The sequence below is a fragment of the Pantherophis guttatus genome, chromosome 9, assembly GCF_059756535.1.
Source record: "Pantherophis guttatus breed Tessera chromosome 9, ASM5975653v1, whole genome shotgun sequence".
In the NCBI taxonomy this organism is placed as follows: Eukaryota; Metazoa; Chordata; class Lepidosauria; order Squamata; family Colubridae; genus Pantherophis; species Pantherophis guttatus.
Genome location: NC_142071.1, coordinates 28489845 through 28509554, shown reverse-complemented (window position 1 = coordinate 28509554; position 19710 = coordinate 28489845). Strand labels below are relative to the sequence as shown.

The 19710-nt window shown below is 46.7% G+C and overlaps 1 protein-coding gene across 1 annotated transcript; it reads left to right on the top strand.

Moving 5' to 3' along the window:
• Nucleotides 1-249: 249 nt before the first annotated feature.
• Nucleotides 250-19129, top strand: LOC117673217 (TLC domain-containing protein 5-like). The gene is made up of 3 exons (XM_060683202.2): nucleotides 250-369; nucleotides 4210-4415; nucleotides 18435-19129. Exons 2-3 carry the CDS (start codon nucleotides 4220-4222, stop codon nucleotides 19022-19024), a joined length of 786 nt encoding a protein of 261 aa, XP_060539185.2. The 5' UTR covers nucleotides 250-369; nucleotides 4210-4219; the 3' UTR covers nucleotides 19025-19129.
• The last annotated feature ends 581 nt before the right edge of the window (nucleotides 19130-19710 follow it).

Here is a 19710-nt window from a genome sequence, read left to right as displayed (position 1 = left end):
GTCACGGCCAATCTGAAGAACTCTACTCGGATGCTTCTGAAGTGTCATTACAAAAGAATCTGGTTGGTTTGGACCTGGTGATTGAGAGAGATAGTCATTATATAAAGAAAAACAAGAGAGCAGAGATACCAACCATCCAGTTTTCATTTCCAGAAGCTGACATCCTCCTCGTGAAGGAGGTACCGATAGGTTTGGAGGTCCAGCTGTTCTTAGGGTTGTGGAGGAAGATTTGCAGGCAGACAGGTGTTGGGGGGGGTTCCAGAACTTCGTTAACAATCAGCGACAGAGGACATCACTCATAGCTGACTGCTAAATCATTTCCTGGATTCGTCCTCTTTTTTCTGTTTCAAGGATTTTGGGGCTTTGCTGGTGAGTACCTGGGGACAGGGGTCAACTCTCCTGACATGTTAATTGTGTATAACATTTTTAAACAATAATGAAGGCTTTGGAAATTAAGAAATTAAAATCATAGAATGCAAGTTTTAGAACAGAGGACCTAGAGCTCTGATGGTGAACCTATGGCACACGTGCCACGGGTGGCACACGGAGCCATATCGGTGGGCAGGCGAGCTCAGTTTGCCGAATTCTGGAAGTCGGGAAACGGGCTGTTTCTGGCCTCTGGAGGGCATCCGGGGGGGTGGGGGAGGCTGTTTTTGCCCTCCCCAGGCTCCTAGAAAGGCTCTGGAGCGTAGGGAGAGCGAAAAACAGGCCTTCCGGTCCCACCTAGTTGGCAAATGGGCCATTTCCGGCCTCTGGAGGGCCTCCAGGGGGTTGGGGAAGGTTGTTTTCACCCTCCCCAGGCTCCTAGAAAGCCTCTAGGTGAAAAACGGGCCCACCGTGCCATTGTGTGCCAAAAGCGGGGTGAGCACCGAGAGGCATGTACGCATGCACAGGGGGGGTGGGGCACAATTATGGGTGTGGGCATATGTGCAAAAAAAACCCATACTCCCCACGCTTTTGGCACGCGGTGGCAAAAATGTTAGCCATCACTGACCTAAAGTAAAGTTATTGAACAGAAGAGAGTAAAGTTGTTGAATGGCCCTAGAGATTTGGGGGAGTCGACTGCTCACTTAATTGGTTTCTAGCTGATGGACTGAAGTTCCAGGATGCCTGCATTTCTAGCAAAAAAAAAAAACAACTTATCATGTGGACCAGTTCTTCTTACAGTAATTCCTCTCTGGACAAGGAAAGGATTTGAGATTGCCCACTAGTGCTCCGTGCAGTTGCTACTCAGGAAGAGACTGCAAGACAAGAGTTTTCTGATGGGTTTAGCGTTCTGGGAGGTAATAATTATTTTGCTCAACCCACCTTTCAAGGATATTTGGATTGCATAATTTCCTTACTAACCACTTTTGGAAATTGCTTGTTAATTGCTTTCCAGCCATTAGGAGCCTTTGAGTCAACAAGATTTATAGCCCTGTCTGAGTTTCCTTCAACCCTTAGCGAAAGACATTTAAAATACAAGCTTACGGACTTAAAAATACTTTTTGAATGAACATGAAAAAAAGGAATTAGAATTTTGATTTTGGAATTGTACACAGACTAAGGATCCTGATGAATACAACATAAGATTATTTTGCAATTAATTAAAATAATTTTCCTGCGGGAATTTTTAAAAAAAATCTCTTTAAACAAAGATAGGATGAGTCTTTGAAGGTTGGATATTAAGGGGAACCACAAGGAACTAAATATTATAATTGAAGGAGAATAACACTTAAATGTTGCTAGATGTTATTAAAAGGAACACATGGTACTGGGCAAGACTGATACAGAAGTAAAAATGGATTTTAAAATGATAGGTTACAAGAATGTTATGGAAGAAGATGCTACACTGGGCATACAAAAAACAACAACAACCATAATTAAAATGGATGTAAAAATAATAAAATTAAGTAACCTCAGTGTTTTTTTCTATATTGGATTTACAGAAGAGGCTTGCTAAAATTTTGAAGAATTTGGGAACAGGGGACAAAGGAAAAAATGGAGGGAAAAAAGCCAAGTTCTAGGATTGTTAAAAGTGAATGGAAATAATATAAAATTGGTTTATTTGATCAAGGTTAAATTAGATAGGTTCTTAACCCATAATGGACTTCTGCTGATCACAACTGAACAGGGAGATTTTAAGATTTTGTTTATAGATAAGGTATGGAAAGAAGAGATTATTTGTTTTAATTTAAGAGAAGGAGATACGTTAATTGTTTATACTTGTTGTAAGGAAGGAGGAAATGATTTCTTTCCATATTTCTTTTTCCTTACTGAATTCTTATTTTCTTTTCTGTTCTTGTTCTGTTTTTCCTTGCTCCGCTTCCTGCTTTTACTATTATTATTTTTTTTAGTTTGCATTAGCGTTTACCTTTTTAATTGTAACTTTTTTTTATATCAAAGTACCATAAAACCGGCTATCTTGCTATCTATTTATCAATCATCTAACTCAGGGGGGTCAAACTCAATTTCATTGAGGCAGTAGTGAAATCTAAATTTTTTTACTACTGGTTCTGTGGGCGTGGCTTGGTGGGCTTGGTTTGGCTTGGTGGGTGTGGCAGGGGAAGGATACTGCAAAATCTCCATTCCCTCCCCACTCCTGGGGGAAGGATATTGCAAAATCTCCATTCCCACTCCACTCCAAGGGAAGGATACTGCAAAATCCCCATTTCCTCCCCACTCCTGAGGGAAGGATATTGCAAAATTTCCATTCCCACCCCACTTTGGGGCCAGCCAGAGGTGGTATTTTCCAGTTCTCTGAACTACTCAAAATTTCCGCTACCAGTTCTCCGAACTACTCAAAATTTCCGCTACTGGTTCTCCAGAACCTGTCAGAACCTGCTGGATTTCACCCTGTTGTGGCCCGCCAGTGGCCTGTGCGGATTGTGGCTGATCCCGACGACGAGGAGGCTGGTGTGGTGTCGCGCCAGCAGCCAGCACAGCCGGCGCTCGCATCGGACAGCAAGGAGGCTGAAGAGGATATGGTGCCAGAGGCAGAGACTCAGCCAGGGCCTTCAGAACCTCCAGAGGCTCCTTCAAGTGGAGAGACCAAAGTGGAGGAGCCTCTTCTCAATGCATGCAGGGCTGCCAAAAGGCAGGAGTGGCTACTCAGGAGGAGAAGGTTTCCTTGAGAGTAAGGCTTGAGGATAATTGGCCACTCCCTTAGCCTATTTAAGTCACACGCCATTAGTAAGTTTCTTGCTGGAAACAACTTGTGATTATCATCAGAGCATTTTTGGAAAAGTCTTATCGTATTTTGTTTTCTGGGCTGGTTGCCAACCTTTGCCGGACTTTGGTTTATTCTTGCTACTTAATAAATTTGATAAGGACCGTTGGTGCGTGTCAATATCCTCAGGAATCCGGAGCTGGGGCAGAACACACCCCTGCGTCAAGGGCCACATCACGCTTGTGTTTGACCTTGGCAGTGCTGGTGGGCCGTGGCCAAGGTGGGCATGGCCAGCTCAACATCACTCATGTCAGGAGCACCTGTGGTGGCCAGTGAAAACGGGTTCCCGAGCTCCATTTTCAGTTGCGACGGCCTCCTGCAACCCTCTGCCAGTGAAAACAGAGCTTGGGAGGGCTGCCCGTGACTCTTGTGAGCTCCATTTTCGCTGGCAGAGGCACTGCGGGCCAATCCTCTGCTGTTTCCAGGGTGGCCTCGCGGGCCAGATATAAGCACCCCGTGGGCTGGATCTGACCCTAGGCCTTGAGTTTGACACCCCTGATTTAACTACTTTGGTTAAATTATGCAGAAGAAAAAGAGGGAGAAAATGAGAAAAATAGGAGAGAGAGAAGGACAATGGGAGGAAAGCAGGAAGACACAATTGTCTAGATCAGTGCTTCATAAACCTTGGCCATTTTAAGATGTGTGGACTTCAACTCCCAGAATTCCCCAGCCAGCAGGCTTCATTGTCATTGGGCCAGGAGTGAAATGCTCCCAGTTCGGACCGGTTCAGCCGAACCGGTAGGGATAGCTGCCGGTGATTCGGAGAACTGGTAGCGATGGTGGCACGAGGCTCTGCCCACCTGCCCGGTCGTCGTTACTTCCTGGTTTTAACCAGGAAGTAACCTGGTTTTTATCCTCTGTGCATGCGCAGAGGGTCGAAGCGCACACCTGACGCACACGCGGGCCACGTGCACTTCCGAACCGCTTGGGAAGGTAAGTAGATTTCACCCCTGCATTGGGCTAATGTGCATATTATTTATCTTTTTCTCTCTCTCTTTTAGCTACAAGAACATGTCGCCCATCCTTCTCAAAGTCATCAGTAGCACACTGGCTTGGCTTCTTCTCTACTTGGGATTTTGGTATCAAAACAGGCATCGCGGCGCAGAATGGAGCTGTCGAATTGTCACTTTCTTACACGGCTTGATGGTCACTTTGCTTTCTGGCTATGTTGTCTTCATTGATGGTCCCTGGCCGCTGACTCATACAGGTAGGAAGATGTGGGTGAACCTCCACCAGCATATATGGAAGAAGCAAGTGGCATCAGACTGGCATAATGGATCAGGGTCTTCCACACTGCCAATGGGTGACCTAAAATTCCCACTGTCTCAGCCTTGGAACCAGGGCTAGGCAAAGTTAGACCAGCAAAGGAGAATATTTGTGGCTCAGGGTTGAAATAGCAATAGCAATAGCACTTAGACTTATATACTGCTTTACAGCCCTCTCTAAGCGGTTTACAGAGTCAGCTTATTTCCCCCAACAATCTGGGTCTGACCTTGGAAGGACGGAAGGCTGAGTCAACCTTGAGCCGGTCAGGATCGAACTGCTGGCAGTGGGCAGAGTTAGCCTGCAATACTGCATTCTAAGAAGGAAAGGAAGGAAGGAAGGAAGGAAGGAAGGAAGGAAGGAAGGAAGGAAGGAAGGAAGGAAGGAAGGACAATAGCAATAGCACTTAGACTTATATACCGCTTCACAGTGCTTTCCAGCCCTCTCTAAGCAGTTTACAGAGTCATCTTATTGCTCCCAATAATCTGGGTCCTCATTTTACCCACCTTGGAAGGATAGAAAGCTGAGTCAACCTTGGTGAGATTCGAACTGCCAAATTGAAGGCAGCCGGCAGTTAGCAGAACTTGTCTGCAGTACTGCACTCTAACCACTGCGCCACTGCGGCTCATGGGTCCTTGGTGCTCTCTGAGCTGGATTGTTTTCTTGCAGATCTTTCATTACCCAAATTAGATAACTTCATGATGAGGGTACCTAGTTTGAGTAATGAATTGTCTGCAAGAAAAAAAAAAACGAGCTCAGAGAGCACCAAGGACCCGTCAAATCTGGTCCTTGAAGCGTTGAGGCCACCGGGTCTTCTCCAGGGCTCAATGTGGCTGTTTCCATTTCCCTACCGGTCAACGGCATGCAGAGATATCATTCTTGCAACCCAACCTGACACATGTGTCTTATGAGCACGTTCAGAAGATGCGGGGAAGCCCCAAAGCAGCTGGGCTAAGCCTTCCAGAAGATACAACCCCTCTGTGCTTCAAGCCACAGATTCAGATGGATGTTTCCCAACCTGACCCTCCAATTTGGCACAGCTGAAGGTTTCATTGGGTTCTCAAAAGTCATACGACTCTTGTGCTCAGAAGTTGGCCTACGTTATTATCCTGGGGTGAGGGAGGAAGGAGAGGAATGGCTGAGGATCCTAATCTTTAAATTATGGACTTCCTAACCTAAGGATCATGCTCTTAGCCTTCTTGCCCATTTGTCACTGCTTCTCCTAATCCAGGTGACCTTTTTGATTGCCACAAGTTCTCCTCCTGCACATTCTCGGCTGTCAATGTGCCGCCTTCCATTTTAGTTTCATCTTCCACCCAGCTCACATGACTTCTCCAGCAACGATCCACCAACATGGCTCGACCTGGTATAGAGAAACTTCCCATTTTTTTTTCCTTTCTTCCTCAACAGCTTCTCACCTCTTCCCATAATTAACAGGCTCCATGATTGGTGCAAAATAGTTCGTTAGAAGTCTAGGCCCACTTCATCTGCTGGCGACTCCATGGTGGTCTCTGCAGCCCGTCTCAAAGGGCTTGTGGTTGCCTTGTTCTACAAGTTGAGGTCCATGTGCCTTAAAGAGGCCAAGGTTGGGACATCCTGGTTTAGAGCATGCAGCACTCTCAAACAGAATAACAGAATTGGAAGGGACCTTGGAGGTCTTCTAGTCCAACCCCCTTCTCAAGCAGGAAACCCTAGACCCGTGATGGTGAATTTATGGCATGCGTGCCAGGGGTGGCACACAGAGCCCTCTCCAGTTGCTCTTCTGGTTTCTGGCATGCTAGCCAGCTGGTCTTTGCACGAAAAACGCCCCCAAAATACCCTGAAAACTGCCCAAAAAACTGCCTGGAAATGGCCCAAAAACCACCTAAAAACAGCATGGAAAACAGCTCAAAAACGGCCTGGAAAATGGTCTGAAAACAGCCCGAAAAATGGCCAAAAACAGGACTTTTTTCAGGGTGTTTTCTGGGCCGTTTTTGGAACTTTTGGGGGACTTTTTCAGGCTGTTTTTCGGGCCATTTTCAGGCCATTTTTCAGCCATTTTCAGGCCCTTATTAGGCCAAAAACTGGCCTGAAAACAGCCCAAAAGGCCCGAAACACAGCCCAAAAATGGCTCGAAAAACAGCCAAAAATGGCCAAAAAACAAGCATGCATATGTCAGCCAACTCGTCTTTGGATTTCCAGCACTCCAGCGCTCTGGCACTCCGCCATGCATAGAGGGTTGTTGGTTCAGCAGGTTCTGACCAGTTCTGACGAACCGGTAGCGGAAATTTTGAGTAATTCGGAGAATCGGTAGTAAAAATTCTGACTGGCCCCGCCCCCCATCTATTCTCTACCTCCCGAGTCCTAGCTGATCGGGAGGAAATGGGGATTTTGCAGGAACCTTCCCCTGGATTGGGGACGGAATGGAGATTTTACAGTATACTTCCCCTGCCGCGCCCACCAAGCCATGCCACGCCCACCAAGCCACACCCACAGTACCGGTAGTAAAAAAAAATTGAAACCCACCACTGATTCACAACTTCTGGAGGCATTTATTAGTATTATTATTATTTATCAAATAATTGTTATTTATTTATTTATTTATTTATTTATTTATTTATTTATTTATTTATTTATTTTTCAAATTTCTATACCGCCCTTCTCCTTTCGGACCCAGGGCGGTGAACAGCCAAGTAAAACACTTTATATACAAAAGTTAAATAAATAAATAATAAATAAATAAATAATTTTATTTCTATACCGCCCTTCTCCCGAAGGACTCAGTTAAAATAGATTTAAAATAATTAAGTAACTTGGCCCATCGTTTAAAACATTATTAATTGTTATTAATTGTTCTCACTGTCAGGCAATTTTAGGTGTTCCTCCTCTATTCTCCTCACACCCCAGAAACCTCTCACCTCGCCTCAACCTTGCAGGGGTGGGGAAGATCGAGAGATCACAAGTGATCTTAGGCTATTCAGCAAGCTGGATTGTAAACAGGGATTTGAACGTTGCATTCGGCGCCCTTAAGCCCTGTTACTCACTGCATTAGAAAGGCCCCGGTGACCCAATTAAATGCTGAGATTTCTTTCCAAGTTGTAGGTGGGTAGTGCACAGCCAGGGACGAGTTGGACTTGCCCTGCAAGGATGTTTCCGTCACTTCTGAAGCACGAATCCCAGGAGTTTCAGAGAAGACAGTGGTTGTGTTGAGGTCACAAAAAAAATGACGCCACTCATTTTTGGTGGCGACAAGAAGCAAAATGCTGGCAGGTATAAAGTCAGCCATCAACTAAGAACTCTTAGCTTTCTCCAGTTCTTTATATATAATGTTTGAGGGAGGCGGTGATCGTTTATGGAATTCTGAGCCTTTCGAGCTAACCGAGTGGCCAACCCAGTTTCGGTCATAAGGACTAGAAACTCCCTTCTGCAAGTGAAAACAGTGCACTCCAGGACATACCAAAAGCATGTGAGGCCAGCTGAGGGAGTAACATGCTTATTTTTTTCGTCTTTTCCTTCCTTCCTCCTTCCCTGCCTCCCTGCTCTGTTCTTTCCTTCCTCTTTTTCCTCCCTCCCTTTTCTTCCTTACTTCCTTTCTGTCTGTTCTTTCAATCTTTTTTCTCCCTCCCTTTCTCCCATCTTTGTTCTTTCCTTCCTTTTTCCTCCCTCCCTCCCTCCCTTCTGTCTCTTCTTTCATTTTTCCTCCCTTCTTTTGTTGTTCTTTCCTTCCTTCTCTTTTTCCTCCCTCCCATTTCTTCCTCCCTCCCTTCTGCCTGTTCTTTCAATCTTTTTTCTCCTTCCCTTTCTTTCATCTTTGTTCTTTCCTTCCTTCTCTTTTTCTCCCTCTTTTCTTCCTGCCTCCCTTCTGTCTCTTCTTCCATTTTTCCTCCCTTCCTTCGTTGTTCTTTCCTTCCTTCTCTTTTTCCTCCCTCCCATTTCTTCCTCCCTCCCTTCTGCCTGTTCTTTCAATCTTTTTTCTCCTTCCCTTTCTTTCATCTTTGTTCTTTCCTTCCTTCTCTTTTTCTCCCTCTTTTCTTCCTCCTTCCCTTCTGTCTGTTCCTTCCTTTTTTCTCCCTCCCTCCCTTCTTTGTTCTTTCCTTCCTTCTCTTTTTCCTCCCTCCCTTTTCTTCCTCCCTCCCTTCTGTCTGTTCTTTCATTTTTTTCTCTCTCCATCAGTTCCTTCCTTCTCTTTCTTTCTTTCTTTCTTTCTTTCTTTCTCTTTCTTTCTCTATCTTTTTTCTTTCCTTTTCTTTCTTTCTTCTTTTTTCTTTCTTTCTTTCTTTTTCTTTCTTTCTTTTTCTTTCTTTCTCTATCTCTTTTTTCTTTCCTTTTCTTTCTTTCTTTCAAAAAATCATCCATTTTTCATCTCTGTGTGTGTGTGTCTCATTCACTGCTTTCTGTCTTTATCACTTGGGCTTCGATGTGGATTCAGTTTTGCTAGCCTGCATGTTGCCCCTTCTGTGGTGTCCTCACAAGCCCTTTCTCCTGCCTTTAGTTTAGCTCTCCTTTGCTGGGATTAGATCTTGAACCCTTTTCACGCAACACCTTGCCAGCCTTGTGGGTCAAATAATTCCTTGGAGGAAAGTCTTATCCTAAGCTTTTGGCTCCCTGCCCCATACAACAGGGGCAGCATTTACAAGCCCTGTTTGTTATTTGCAACGTGGGAGCCCTGCAATTACTCCAAGGGCAATAAGAGCTAAACAGCAGCATCAAAAATAATATCCTGTATTTTGAAGAGTATTAAATGAATAGTAAGCTGTGGCATTTTGCCCTTTCACCATAGAGGAACCCAGTATGTTTACACAGGGAGAATTCAGAGTGAGAAAAGGGAGGAGAATCAGGAATGTGAACCCAGCTGGAAGAGTTCGTGATCTACACAGGGTTTCCGCAGAAAGAAAATTTGGAGTTTCAGCTTTAACACCCTTCCATAAACGTCCTTCATTTGCTCCAGGGAGAGTTTTCGATGTGTAGGAGGGATGATTAACTTTAGGTTCAAGGTCTCATAGGTGCTTTTTTTTTTTTTTCAAAAGACAACTCGACTTTGTTAACTAAAATTAACATCCGGTTCACGCGAACCGGCTGAATCCCACACCTAGATTGACCTCCTTAAGAGAGGGGAACCATCCTCCCCAGTCCTTCAAATAACCTGGCCCTAACTAACACTTTGAATTGGACCCCAAAGCAAATCAACAACCAATAATGCAGCTATCACAGCAGAGGTGAGACATGTGTGCAAATCTATACCTACACAAAACCACGTAGGCCACAAAGCTACATTAAGAACCAGTTGAAGATTTCAGGTATTTTTTTTTAAGGGCAGCCCCATGTAAAACATATTGCAATTGCCAAGACAGGAGGTGACTAAGGCAAAGGTGACTCCGAGCATGACTTGCCCTTAGAGGAATTCTGACAAGTCCAGAATCAGCTGGGCTTTTTTATTTCTTGCACCTTGGAGATGAAGGTGCGAATAGAATAGAATAGAATAGAATAGAATAGAATAGAATAGAACAGAACAGAACAGAATAGAATAGAATAGAATATTGGAATGAAGAGTAGGGTAGGGTAGGGTAGGGTAGGGTAGGGTAGGGTAGAATAGAATAGAATAGAATAGAATAGAATAGAATAGAATAGAACAGAACAGAACAGAATAGAATAGAATAGAATATTGGAATGAAGAGTAGGGTAGGGTAGGGTAGGGTAGGGTAGGGTAGAGTAGAATAGAATAGAATAGAATAGAATAGAATAGAATAGAATAGAATAGAATAGAATATTGGAATGAAGAGTAGGGTAGAGTAGAGTAGAGTAGAGTAGAGTAGAGTAGAGTAGAGTAGAGTAGAGTAGAATAGAATAGAATAGAATAGAATAGAATAGAATAGAGTAGAACAGAACAGAACAGAACAGAATAGAACAGAATTATTTATTGGCCAAGTGTGATTGGACACACAAGGAATTTGTCTTTGGTGCATAGGCTCTCAGTGTACATAAAAAGAAAAGATACATTCATCATCATGGCGGTGATCATTAGGGAGAGTCTTTATCCGAGGGAGACCACTGTTCCTCAGATAGCCGGATGTGAGTCCCTTTGTGTGAAGTGGGGCCGTGGGGTGCAGATGGGTCTGCTGACTACGTACCTGGCTCCCTGCCACGTGGCAGCAACCCTGCCCGAGCTACTCGACGTCATTGCCGGGGTGGCGGTCGATACCCCCAGACTTATTGTCATGGGGGATTTCAACCTCCCATCCACAGGTGGGGCGTCAGAGGTGGCTCGGGAGTTCATGGCTTCCATGACGGCCTTGGACCTGACCCAGTTAGTTCAAGGCCCCACTCACATAAGGGGACACACTCTGGACCTGATTTTTGTCTCTGGTCAGTGGTTGAATGATCTTGGTAGAGGGGACCTAGACATCAAACCCTTGTCATGGACAGATCATTCGCTCCTTCACTTAGACTTTCCTACCGCTTTCCCCCGCCGCAGGGAGACGGAACCAACCAGATGGTTCCGTCCCAGGCGCCTGATGGATCCCGAAAGGTTCCTGACGGAGCTTGGGCCGTTTCCTGAGACTCTAACACACGACTCGACTGAAGAACTGGTGGCCGCCTGGGAAAGGGCGGCCGCTGGAGCTTTGGACCGCGTCGTGCCTTTGCGGCCTCTGACCCGATGCCGATCTCAATTAGCTCCTTGGTTCTCTGAGGAGCTGAGAGAGATGAAGCGTCGGAAAAGACGCCTAGAGAGCATTTGGAGGACTAGTCAATCCGATTCTGACCGGACACAGGTGAGGTCTTATATCAAGACCTACCTAGTGGCGATAAAAGCGGCAAAATCTAACCATTTTTCCGCTCTTATCGCATCTGCAGAGAACCGCCCAGCTGCCCTGTTTAGGGTGACCCACTCCCTTCTTCGGGGGGGGGAGTGCGGGAAGATCCCTTGCAGGGTCGTGCTGAGGATTTTGTGCAATTCCTGCATGATAAAGTCGCTCGGATTCGGGATGGCTTGAACTCCGATTGGATGAGTCCACGGGAGGAGACCGGGGCAGGTCTTGAGAATGTTATCTGGGAGGAGTTTGATCCTGTGACTCCCGAGGATGTGGACAGAGTTCTGGGTAAGATTAGTGCCGCCACGTGTTTATTGGACCCGTGCCCCTCCTGGTTGGTACTGGCCTCCCGGGAGGTTACACGAGGCTGGCTCCAGGGGATTATAGGTGCTTCTCTGAGTGAGGGTGCCTTTCCTGCCGCCTTGAAAGAGGCGGTGGTGAGGCCCCTCCTCAAGAAGCCTTCCCTGGACCCGGCTGAATTAGCTAACTATCGTCCAGTCTCCAACCTTCGTTTTGTGGCGAAGGTTGTTGAGAGCGTGGTGGCACGACAACTTTCCCGACACCTGGATGAAGCTATCTATCTAGACCCGTACCAGTCGGGCTTCAGGCGGGGGTACAGCACAGAAACGGCATTGGTCGCGTTGGTGGATGATCTCTGGAGGGCTCGGGACAGGGGTTGCTCCTCTGTCCTAGTCCTATTAGATCTCTCAGCAGCTTTTGATACCATCGACCATGGTATCATGCTGCAGCGGTTGAGGGGGTTAGGAATAGGGGGCACCGTTTTGCGGTGGTTCTCCTCCTTCCTCTCCGACCACTCGCAGTTTGTGTTGGCAGGGGGACAGAGGTCGACCTCGAGGCGTCTCACATGGGGGGTGCCGTAAGGGTCAGTCCTCTCGCCCCTCCTGTTCAATATTTATGTGAAGCCGCTGGGTGAGATCATCCGTGGTTTTGGGGTGAAGTGCCATCTGTACGCTGATGATACTCAGCTGTACATCTCCACCCCAGACCACCCCAACGATGCCCTTGATGTGATGTCTCGCTGCCTGGAGGCCGTGCGGGTCTGGATGGGGAAGAACTTGCTCAGACTCAACCCCTCCAAGACCGAGTGGCTGTGGCTTCCGGCGCCCCGATATAGTCAGCAGGTGCCATCGCTAACTATTGGGGGTGAATCTCTGCCCCCCACAGAGAAGGCTCGCAATCTGGGTGTCCTTCTGGATGCACGGCTGTCTTTAGAAGAGCATATGACGGCCGTGGCCAGGGGGGCCTTTTATCAGGTTCGCCTGATTCACCAGTTGCAGCCCTTTCTGGATCGGGACGCCCTACGCACGGTCACTCATGCCCTTGTTACTTCCCGGTTGGACTATTGTAATGCTCTCTACATGGGGCTCCCCTTGAAGAGCACTCGGAGGCTCCAACTGGTCCAAAATGCGGCCGCGCGGGTGGTTATGGGCGCAACTCATTGTGCCCATGTGACACCCCTCCTGCGCGAGCTGCACTGGCTCCCAGTGGTCTTCCGGGTGCGATTCAAGGTGTTAGTTACCACCTTTAAAGCACTCCATGGCATAGGACCCGGGTACCTCCGAGACCGTCTTCTGCCACCAATAGCCTCCCACCGACCAGTCCGTTCCCACAGAGAGGGTCTCCTCAGGGTGCCGTCAACCAAGTTATGTCGACTGGCGGCGCCCAGGGGGAGGGCCTTCTCTGTGGGAGCCCCAGCCCTGTGGAACGAACTGCCCCCGGAAATTCGTAAGATCTCCGACCTCCGGGCGTTTCGCTGCGCACTGAAGACCCTATTATTCCGCCAGGCCGGACTAGCAACACAATAGTTTTTAAATTGGGATATATAAATTTATTGGGGTTTTAAATCTGAGCCACTTTATTTAATTATTTTAAATTTTATATTGTTGTTTTGTTTGTGTTTTTAAACAGGCTGTACACCGCCCTGAGTCCTTCGGGAGAAGGGCAGTATAGAAATAAAATTATTATTATTATTATTATTATCAAGAATCATAAGGTACAACACTTAATGATAATCATAGGGTATAAATAAGCAATCAGGAAACAATATCAATATAAATCGTAAGGATCCAAGCAACAAAGTTTCAGTCATACAGTCATAAGTGGGAGGAGATGGCTGATGGGAATGATGAGAAGATTAGTAATAATGCAGACTTAATAACTAGTTTGACAGTGTTGTGGGAATTAGTTGTTTAGCAGAGTGATGGCATGTGGGAAAAAAAACTGTCCTTGTGTCTAATAGTTCTGGTGTGCAGTGCTCTATAGCGTCGTTTTGAGGGGAGGAGTTGAAACAGTTTATGTCCAGGATGCGAGGAGTCTGTAAATATTTTCACAGCCCTCTTTTTGACTCGTGGAGTATACAGGTCCTCAGTGGAAGGCAGGTTGGTAGCCATTGTTTTTTTCTGCAGTTCTAATGATCCTCTGAAGTCTGTGTCGGTCTTGTTGGGTTGCAGAGCCAAACCAGACAGTTATAGAAGTGCAGATGACAGACTCAATCATTCCTCAGTAGAACTGGAATGATTATTATCAACTTCAAATAGGATGAACGTATTTGACAGCAGTAGCAATCTTACGAACTCATAACACAGCATAACATGGAGATTCTCAGCCATCCAGGTCATGCATGGCTGTCTCAAAGTTGTTTTTTTCAAAAGGCAAGGGGAGTTTCTTTGTTTTTCCTTGAAGAGGTGTCGCTTCTCATCCGAGAAGCTTCTTCAGTTCTGATGGAAAGGTTTATATTCCTTGCAATCATCTGGTCATTAGTACTCTTTCTGAGAGTCTTTGAAGCCACTTGGAGGTTTATCTGTGCCCTCAGGTTCACATGAATAGCGCAAAGGGGTGTGGAGCCCTTTGAAAAAGCATGTTTCGGACAACCATGACCTAGATGATTGAGAAACTCCATAGGCATTTAGGGAGAGAACGTGATGTCAGCACTTCAACCTGCATTTACTCTAGTGCTGACATAAGAAGGAGAAGCGAAGGAGTCTGGAAAGGGACGTTTGACTTTTCACCTACTTATTTTCCCTGGAGATAATATCCCCTAGGAGATGGGATGGGAGGGGGGAAATTCCTTTGAGCTGGAGCAGTAGATTAGGGGTAGAATGACTTGGAAGTTGGCCAATGAGTGCAGGGGAGTGGGGAACGGAAAGGGAGGGTTTTGGGTCTGGAAGTCAGTGTTGGCTTCAATTGGAGTCGGGTTAGAATGTCATGCTTAATAAATAGGAGTTTTTCTTCAAAGACTTTGTTTGAAAATGCAATTCGAGACGACCTCGAAACTTGACATGTATATTATTTCAAACAAGTGACTGTCTCGTCTCTTCTTAAAAACCTCCAGCGATGGAGCGCCCTCGATTTCTGGTGGCAAGCTGTTCCACTGGTTAATTGTCCTCGCTGTTAGAAAGTTTCTCCTTAATTCAGATTTCAGAAGGTACCTAATCTTGACAGCATAGTAATACAAGTAGTCTTCAATTCACAACCATTCACTTAGGGACCGTTCCCTAAATTACGACGGCACTGGAAAAAAGTGACTTACAATTAGTCCTCGCACTTACAACATCCCGTGGTCATGTGATCAAAATCCAGGCTCTTGGCCACTGGCATGTATTATGACAGTTGCAGCCAGTTTCCAACAAGCAAAGTCAAGGAGGGAAACTTGATTTTCTTAACAACGGTTCGATTCGCTTAGCGACTGAAGTGATTCGGGGCGAAAAAGGTGGTAAAATCACACGCGACTCACTTAACAACCAACTGCTCGGCAATGATAATTCCGGTCCCCAATTGTGACCGTAAATTGAGGACTACTTGTGGTATTATAAAAATGGAACAAATAAACAGCAATGTAAAAACGCTGATATTCAAGCCAATCATTTTGCAGGGAGCTAATTGCAAGCGTTTTCTAATATTGCTATTGTTGTTCCTTTGTTTGTTTGCCATTGTAGCCCTAGAATTCAGGGGTGTCAAACTCGATTTCATTGAGGGCCGCATCAGGGTTGTGTCTGACCTTATGGGGGTGGGTGTGGCTGGGGTGGGCATGGCCAGCTCGACATCGCTCATATCGGGGGCACCTGTGGCGGCCCAAGTGCTCCACCAGTGAAAACAGGCTCCCAAGCTCCGTTTCCGGCTGTGACGACCTCCTGCAACATTGCCAGCGAAAACAGAGCCTGGGAGGGCTGCACACAGCCTTGCAAGCTCCGTTTTCAGCTGCAGCAGCCTTTAGCAAGGGGTTCTTTGCCCGGTTGCTGGGTGGGTGTGCTCATGGTGGGCGTGGCCTAGTCAGCCTCCTGCACCATGACGGGGGGGCGTTTTTGCCCTCCCCGGGCTCCGGAGGCTTTCTTCGAGCCTTCAGGAGGGCGAAAACAGCCTCCCCAGGCTCCGGAGGCCCTCCAGAGGCCAGAAACAGCCCTATTTCTGGCCTTCCCGAACTTCCGGTAGGCCCATTTTTTGCCCTCCCCAAGCCTTCACACGTGGCCTGCATTTACCTGCATCCAAAATGGGTCGTGTGGGGACTCCTGGGAGGGGCAGAGCGGTGTGGGGTGGGGAGAGCCAGCCAGAAGTGGGCTTTGGGGATTCTCAGAACTGCACAGAATCTTAGCTAGAGGTTCTCCCGAACCCCAACAGCCCATCCCTGGCCAGATCTAAGCATTCCATGGGCCGGATCCAGTCTCCGGGCTTTGAGTTTGACACTTCTGCCTTAGATACAGTATTCTTGGTAGCTTATAACAAGCAATAATGACTTAGCGTGCTGCCGTAATATGAAGCCAATAGTTATGGATTGCAAAACATGGTTTCCCCTCTTGATACGCCGTCTAAAGCCGAACGCTGCAATTTGTAAAATTATAAGTTACCGCTCAGCAAGTTGGTCAAACCCAGCCAGTTATGGCTTGTATAACCAATGATTAAAACAAACCTCTTCTTAGCGTAGTTAACATTAAGGAAAGGAGTGTGTGGGGGAGAGAAACGTCGAATCCCACTGAGAATGGAAGTAAATGTGTGGCAAGCTCACTCGCTTAGATGCATTACTCACTGCACTGATGTCATTTATAAAAGAGAGATTATTTTAAAGTCTAGACAAAAACATTTTGATTCCTCGATGTGATGTTTGACGCGGTTCCCCCGTAATTTTCTTTGAGGGTAATTTTCCTGGCAGAAGGTTGATTCGGGTGACGGCGGGGAGGTAAAAGGAATGCATATCAAAACCTTTTAACTGGCAAATTTATTAAAAGCTTCAGGATGTCAGACGATGATCAAAGTTAAGCCATCTTTAAAATCTATCGTTTCACTGCTTTGGATTGAGACAACTTTCAGTATTTGAGGGGCTGCCCCAGAGAGGAGGGGGTCAAGCCAGGAGTGAAATTCAAATTTTTCCCCTATCGGTTCTGTGGGTGTGGCTTGGTGGGCGTGGCAGGGAAAGGATACTGCAAAATTTCCATTCCCACCGCACTCCAGGGGAAGGATATTGCAAAATCTCCATTCCCACCCCACTCTGGGGCCAGCCAGAGGTGGTATTTGCCAGTTCTCCGAACTACTTAAACTTTCAGCTACTGGTTCTCCAGAACCTGTTAGTACCTGCTGGATTTCACCCCTGGGTCAAGCTATTTTCCGAGGCACCCGAAGGCCAGACAAGGAATAATGGATGGAAACTGATCAAGGAGAGATTTAACCTGGAAATAAGGAGAAATTTTCTGACGGTGAGAACAATCAACCAGTGGAACAGAAGTTGCCTTCGGAAGTTTTGGGAGCTTCATCATTGGAAGCTTTCAAGAAGAGACTGGACTGCCCTCTGTCAGAAATGGGGTAGGGTCTCCTGCTTGGGCGGGAGAATTGGGCTAGATGACTTACAACTCTGTTAATCTGTATTTGTAACTTGCCGTGGCCAACTCAGAATAAAGAATAACAGAGTTGGAAGGGACTTTGGAGGTCTTCTAGTCCAACCCCGCTTAGGCAGGAAACCCTACACCATTTCAGACAGATGGTTATCCAACATCTTCTTTAAAATTTCCAGTGTTGGAGCATTCACAACTTCAGGAGGCAAGTTGTTCCACTGATTAATTGTTCTCACTGTCAGGAAATTTCTCCTTAGTTATAGGTTGCTTCTCTCCTTGATTCGTTTCCATCGATTGCTTCTGGTCACCAAGAATAAAACTAATTGAATGAAACGATTAATACAACCTTGAATTTTCCCATGGCAAGTTGGCCACATCAGGGTTGTGTTTGATCTTGGGGCGGGCGGGAGGGCGTGGCTGGAGGGGGTGGGCGTGGCCAGCTCAACGTCACTCATCGAGGCTCTGTTTTCAGCCGCAACTGTCTCTTGTAGCCCTTTGCCAGCAAAAATGGAGCTCAGGGACGCCGTGCATGGCTCATCCGGACCCCGTTTTTGCTGGCAGAGAGCTGCAGGAGGCCATTGCGGCCGAAAACAGATCTTGGAGCTCCATTTCGCTGGCAGAGGCAGCACAGGCTGGTCCTTTGGTGTTTCCAGGATGGGGCCATGGACCAGATCTAAGCACCAGGTTGGATTTGGCCTGGAGGCCTTGAGTTTGACACCCTTGTCCTATTTTTTTTTTTATTTGATTTATATGCAACCCTTCTCCGGAGACTCAGGGCGGCTTACAATGCGCTAAGCAATAGCCTTCATACTTTTGTATATTTATACAAAGTCAGCTTATTGCCCCCACAAACTGGGTCCTCAGTTTACCTACCTTAGAAAGGATGGAAGGCTGAGTCAACCTTGAGCCTTGGCGAGATTCGAACTTACTTTAATTGCAGACAGCTGGTGTTACATTACAGTGCTTCTGTCTGTTGAGCTAAACCAGGCTCCTGGTTTATTTATTATTTTATTTATTTATTTATTTTGTCACATTTCTATGCCGCCCCACTCCCAAGGGACTCTGGGCGGCTGACAACAGAGAATAAAACAATGCAACAACATCCCATACAAAAGTTAAAAGAAGACATTAAAACATTAAAACGTTACAACACATACACTCCAATCTGTGGCCGGGTCTTGCAAGATCACTATAACGAGATCACCGCTCCTAGAGCCTCACTGCTTTAGAATCTTCAGAAGGGAGAAAATGCAAAAAAAAAGGGGAACACAAAACTAAATTGCTTTTCTTCTTTTTTTAAAAAAAAATAATAATAATAATTTAATCTATTTTTAGGCCACCCCAACACGCCGCTCCAAGAGTTCGTCCTCTGTCTGTCGCTGGGCTATTTCATCTTCGACTTCTGCTGGGAATTCCTTTTGGAGAGCAAGAACGACCTGATGCTCTCTCACCACCTGCTCAGCATGGGCGGCATGTCGCTGGTCTTGGACACCGGCAAGTCGGGCCCCGAACTCAGCGCCATCATCTTCGTGAGCGAGATCACCAACCCGTTCTTGCAAATGCGTTGGTTCCTGCGAGACAGCGGGGGCTACGACAGCTTGGCTGGCGATGTAGTGGACACCTTGTTTGTGGCTCTCTTCCTGGGGCTGCGGATCGTCGGGGGCGCCTGGATTATGCCTTCCGTGATGAAGTCCCCCAAGACGTACTGGACACTCAAGGGTGGAATCCTAGCGATGTACGGGGTATCCTTCATGTTTTTGATGAAGATCTTCAGCTTCTCCAGGAAGAAAATCAACAAGAAAATCCAGGCTTGGAAAAATGGAAGAACCCGAAGAGATCCCACCAAGAGTAGCCAACCTCTTCCGAACTTGGGTATCCGGGGGTCTGTTGAACCCAACCTACAAGGAGCAAATAGATCTTGTTGACTTGGGAATCTATTTTCCACGCCAGATCTGGATTCATGACTCAGCTCCAGAGAGCCATGCCTAGAATTCAAGATGATGTTCAAAATGCAGCCAAAGTCAATAGGAAATGGCCTGGGAGAAGAGGTTTTGCAAGAGGAAGAGGTTTACTTCTGAAATCAGTCAATCCAGTGTCAAAGGCCACTTGCCAGAGGGGGCTGCTAAAATGGATCACAGTGAAGTACGGATCTGAGCAGGGGTGAAATCCAGCAGGTTCTGACAGGTTCTGGAGAACCAGTAGTGGAACCAGCTGGCCCCCAAGTGGGGTGGGAAAGGAGATTTTGCAATATCCTTCCCCCAGGAGTTGAGAGGGAATGGGGATTTTGCAGCATCCTTCCCCTGGAGTGGGGTGGGAATGGAGATTTTGCAGTATCCTTCCCCTGGAGTGGGGGTGGGAATGGAGATTTTGCAGTATCCTTCCCCCCCAGGCGTGGAGAGGGAATGGAGATTTTGCAGTATCCTTCCCCTGGAGTGGGGTGGGAATGGAGATTTTGCAGTATCCTTCCCCTGCCAAGCCACGCCCACAGAACCAGTAGTAAAAAAAAAAAATGGATTTCACCACTGGGTCTGAGGCAAGAAACATTGGGCCCAAGCCGGGGGGGGGAGGGGGAGACAGACAGAGTCCCACCTGATTTGGAGGATCACTGCAG

What these genes read in the sequence shown, in the direction of transcription:
- LOC117673217 (XM_060683202.2), top strand. Translation starts at nt 4,220, where the DNA reads ATGTCGCCCATCCTTCTCAAAGTCATCAGTAGCACACTGGCTTGGCTT. An exon ending in CTGGCCGCTGACTCATACAG is followed by an intron (nt 4,416 to 18,434) that starts GTAGGAAGATGT and finishes ATCTATTTTTAG; the next exon opens with GCCACCCCAACACGCCGCTC.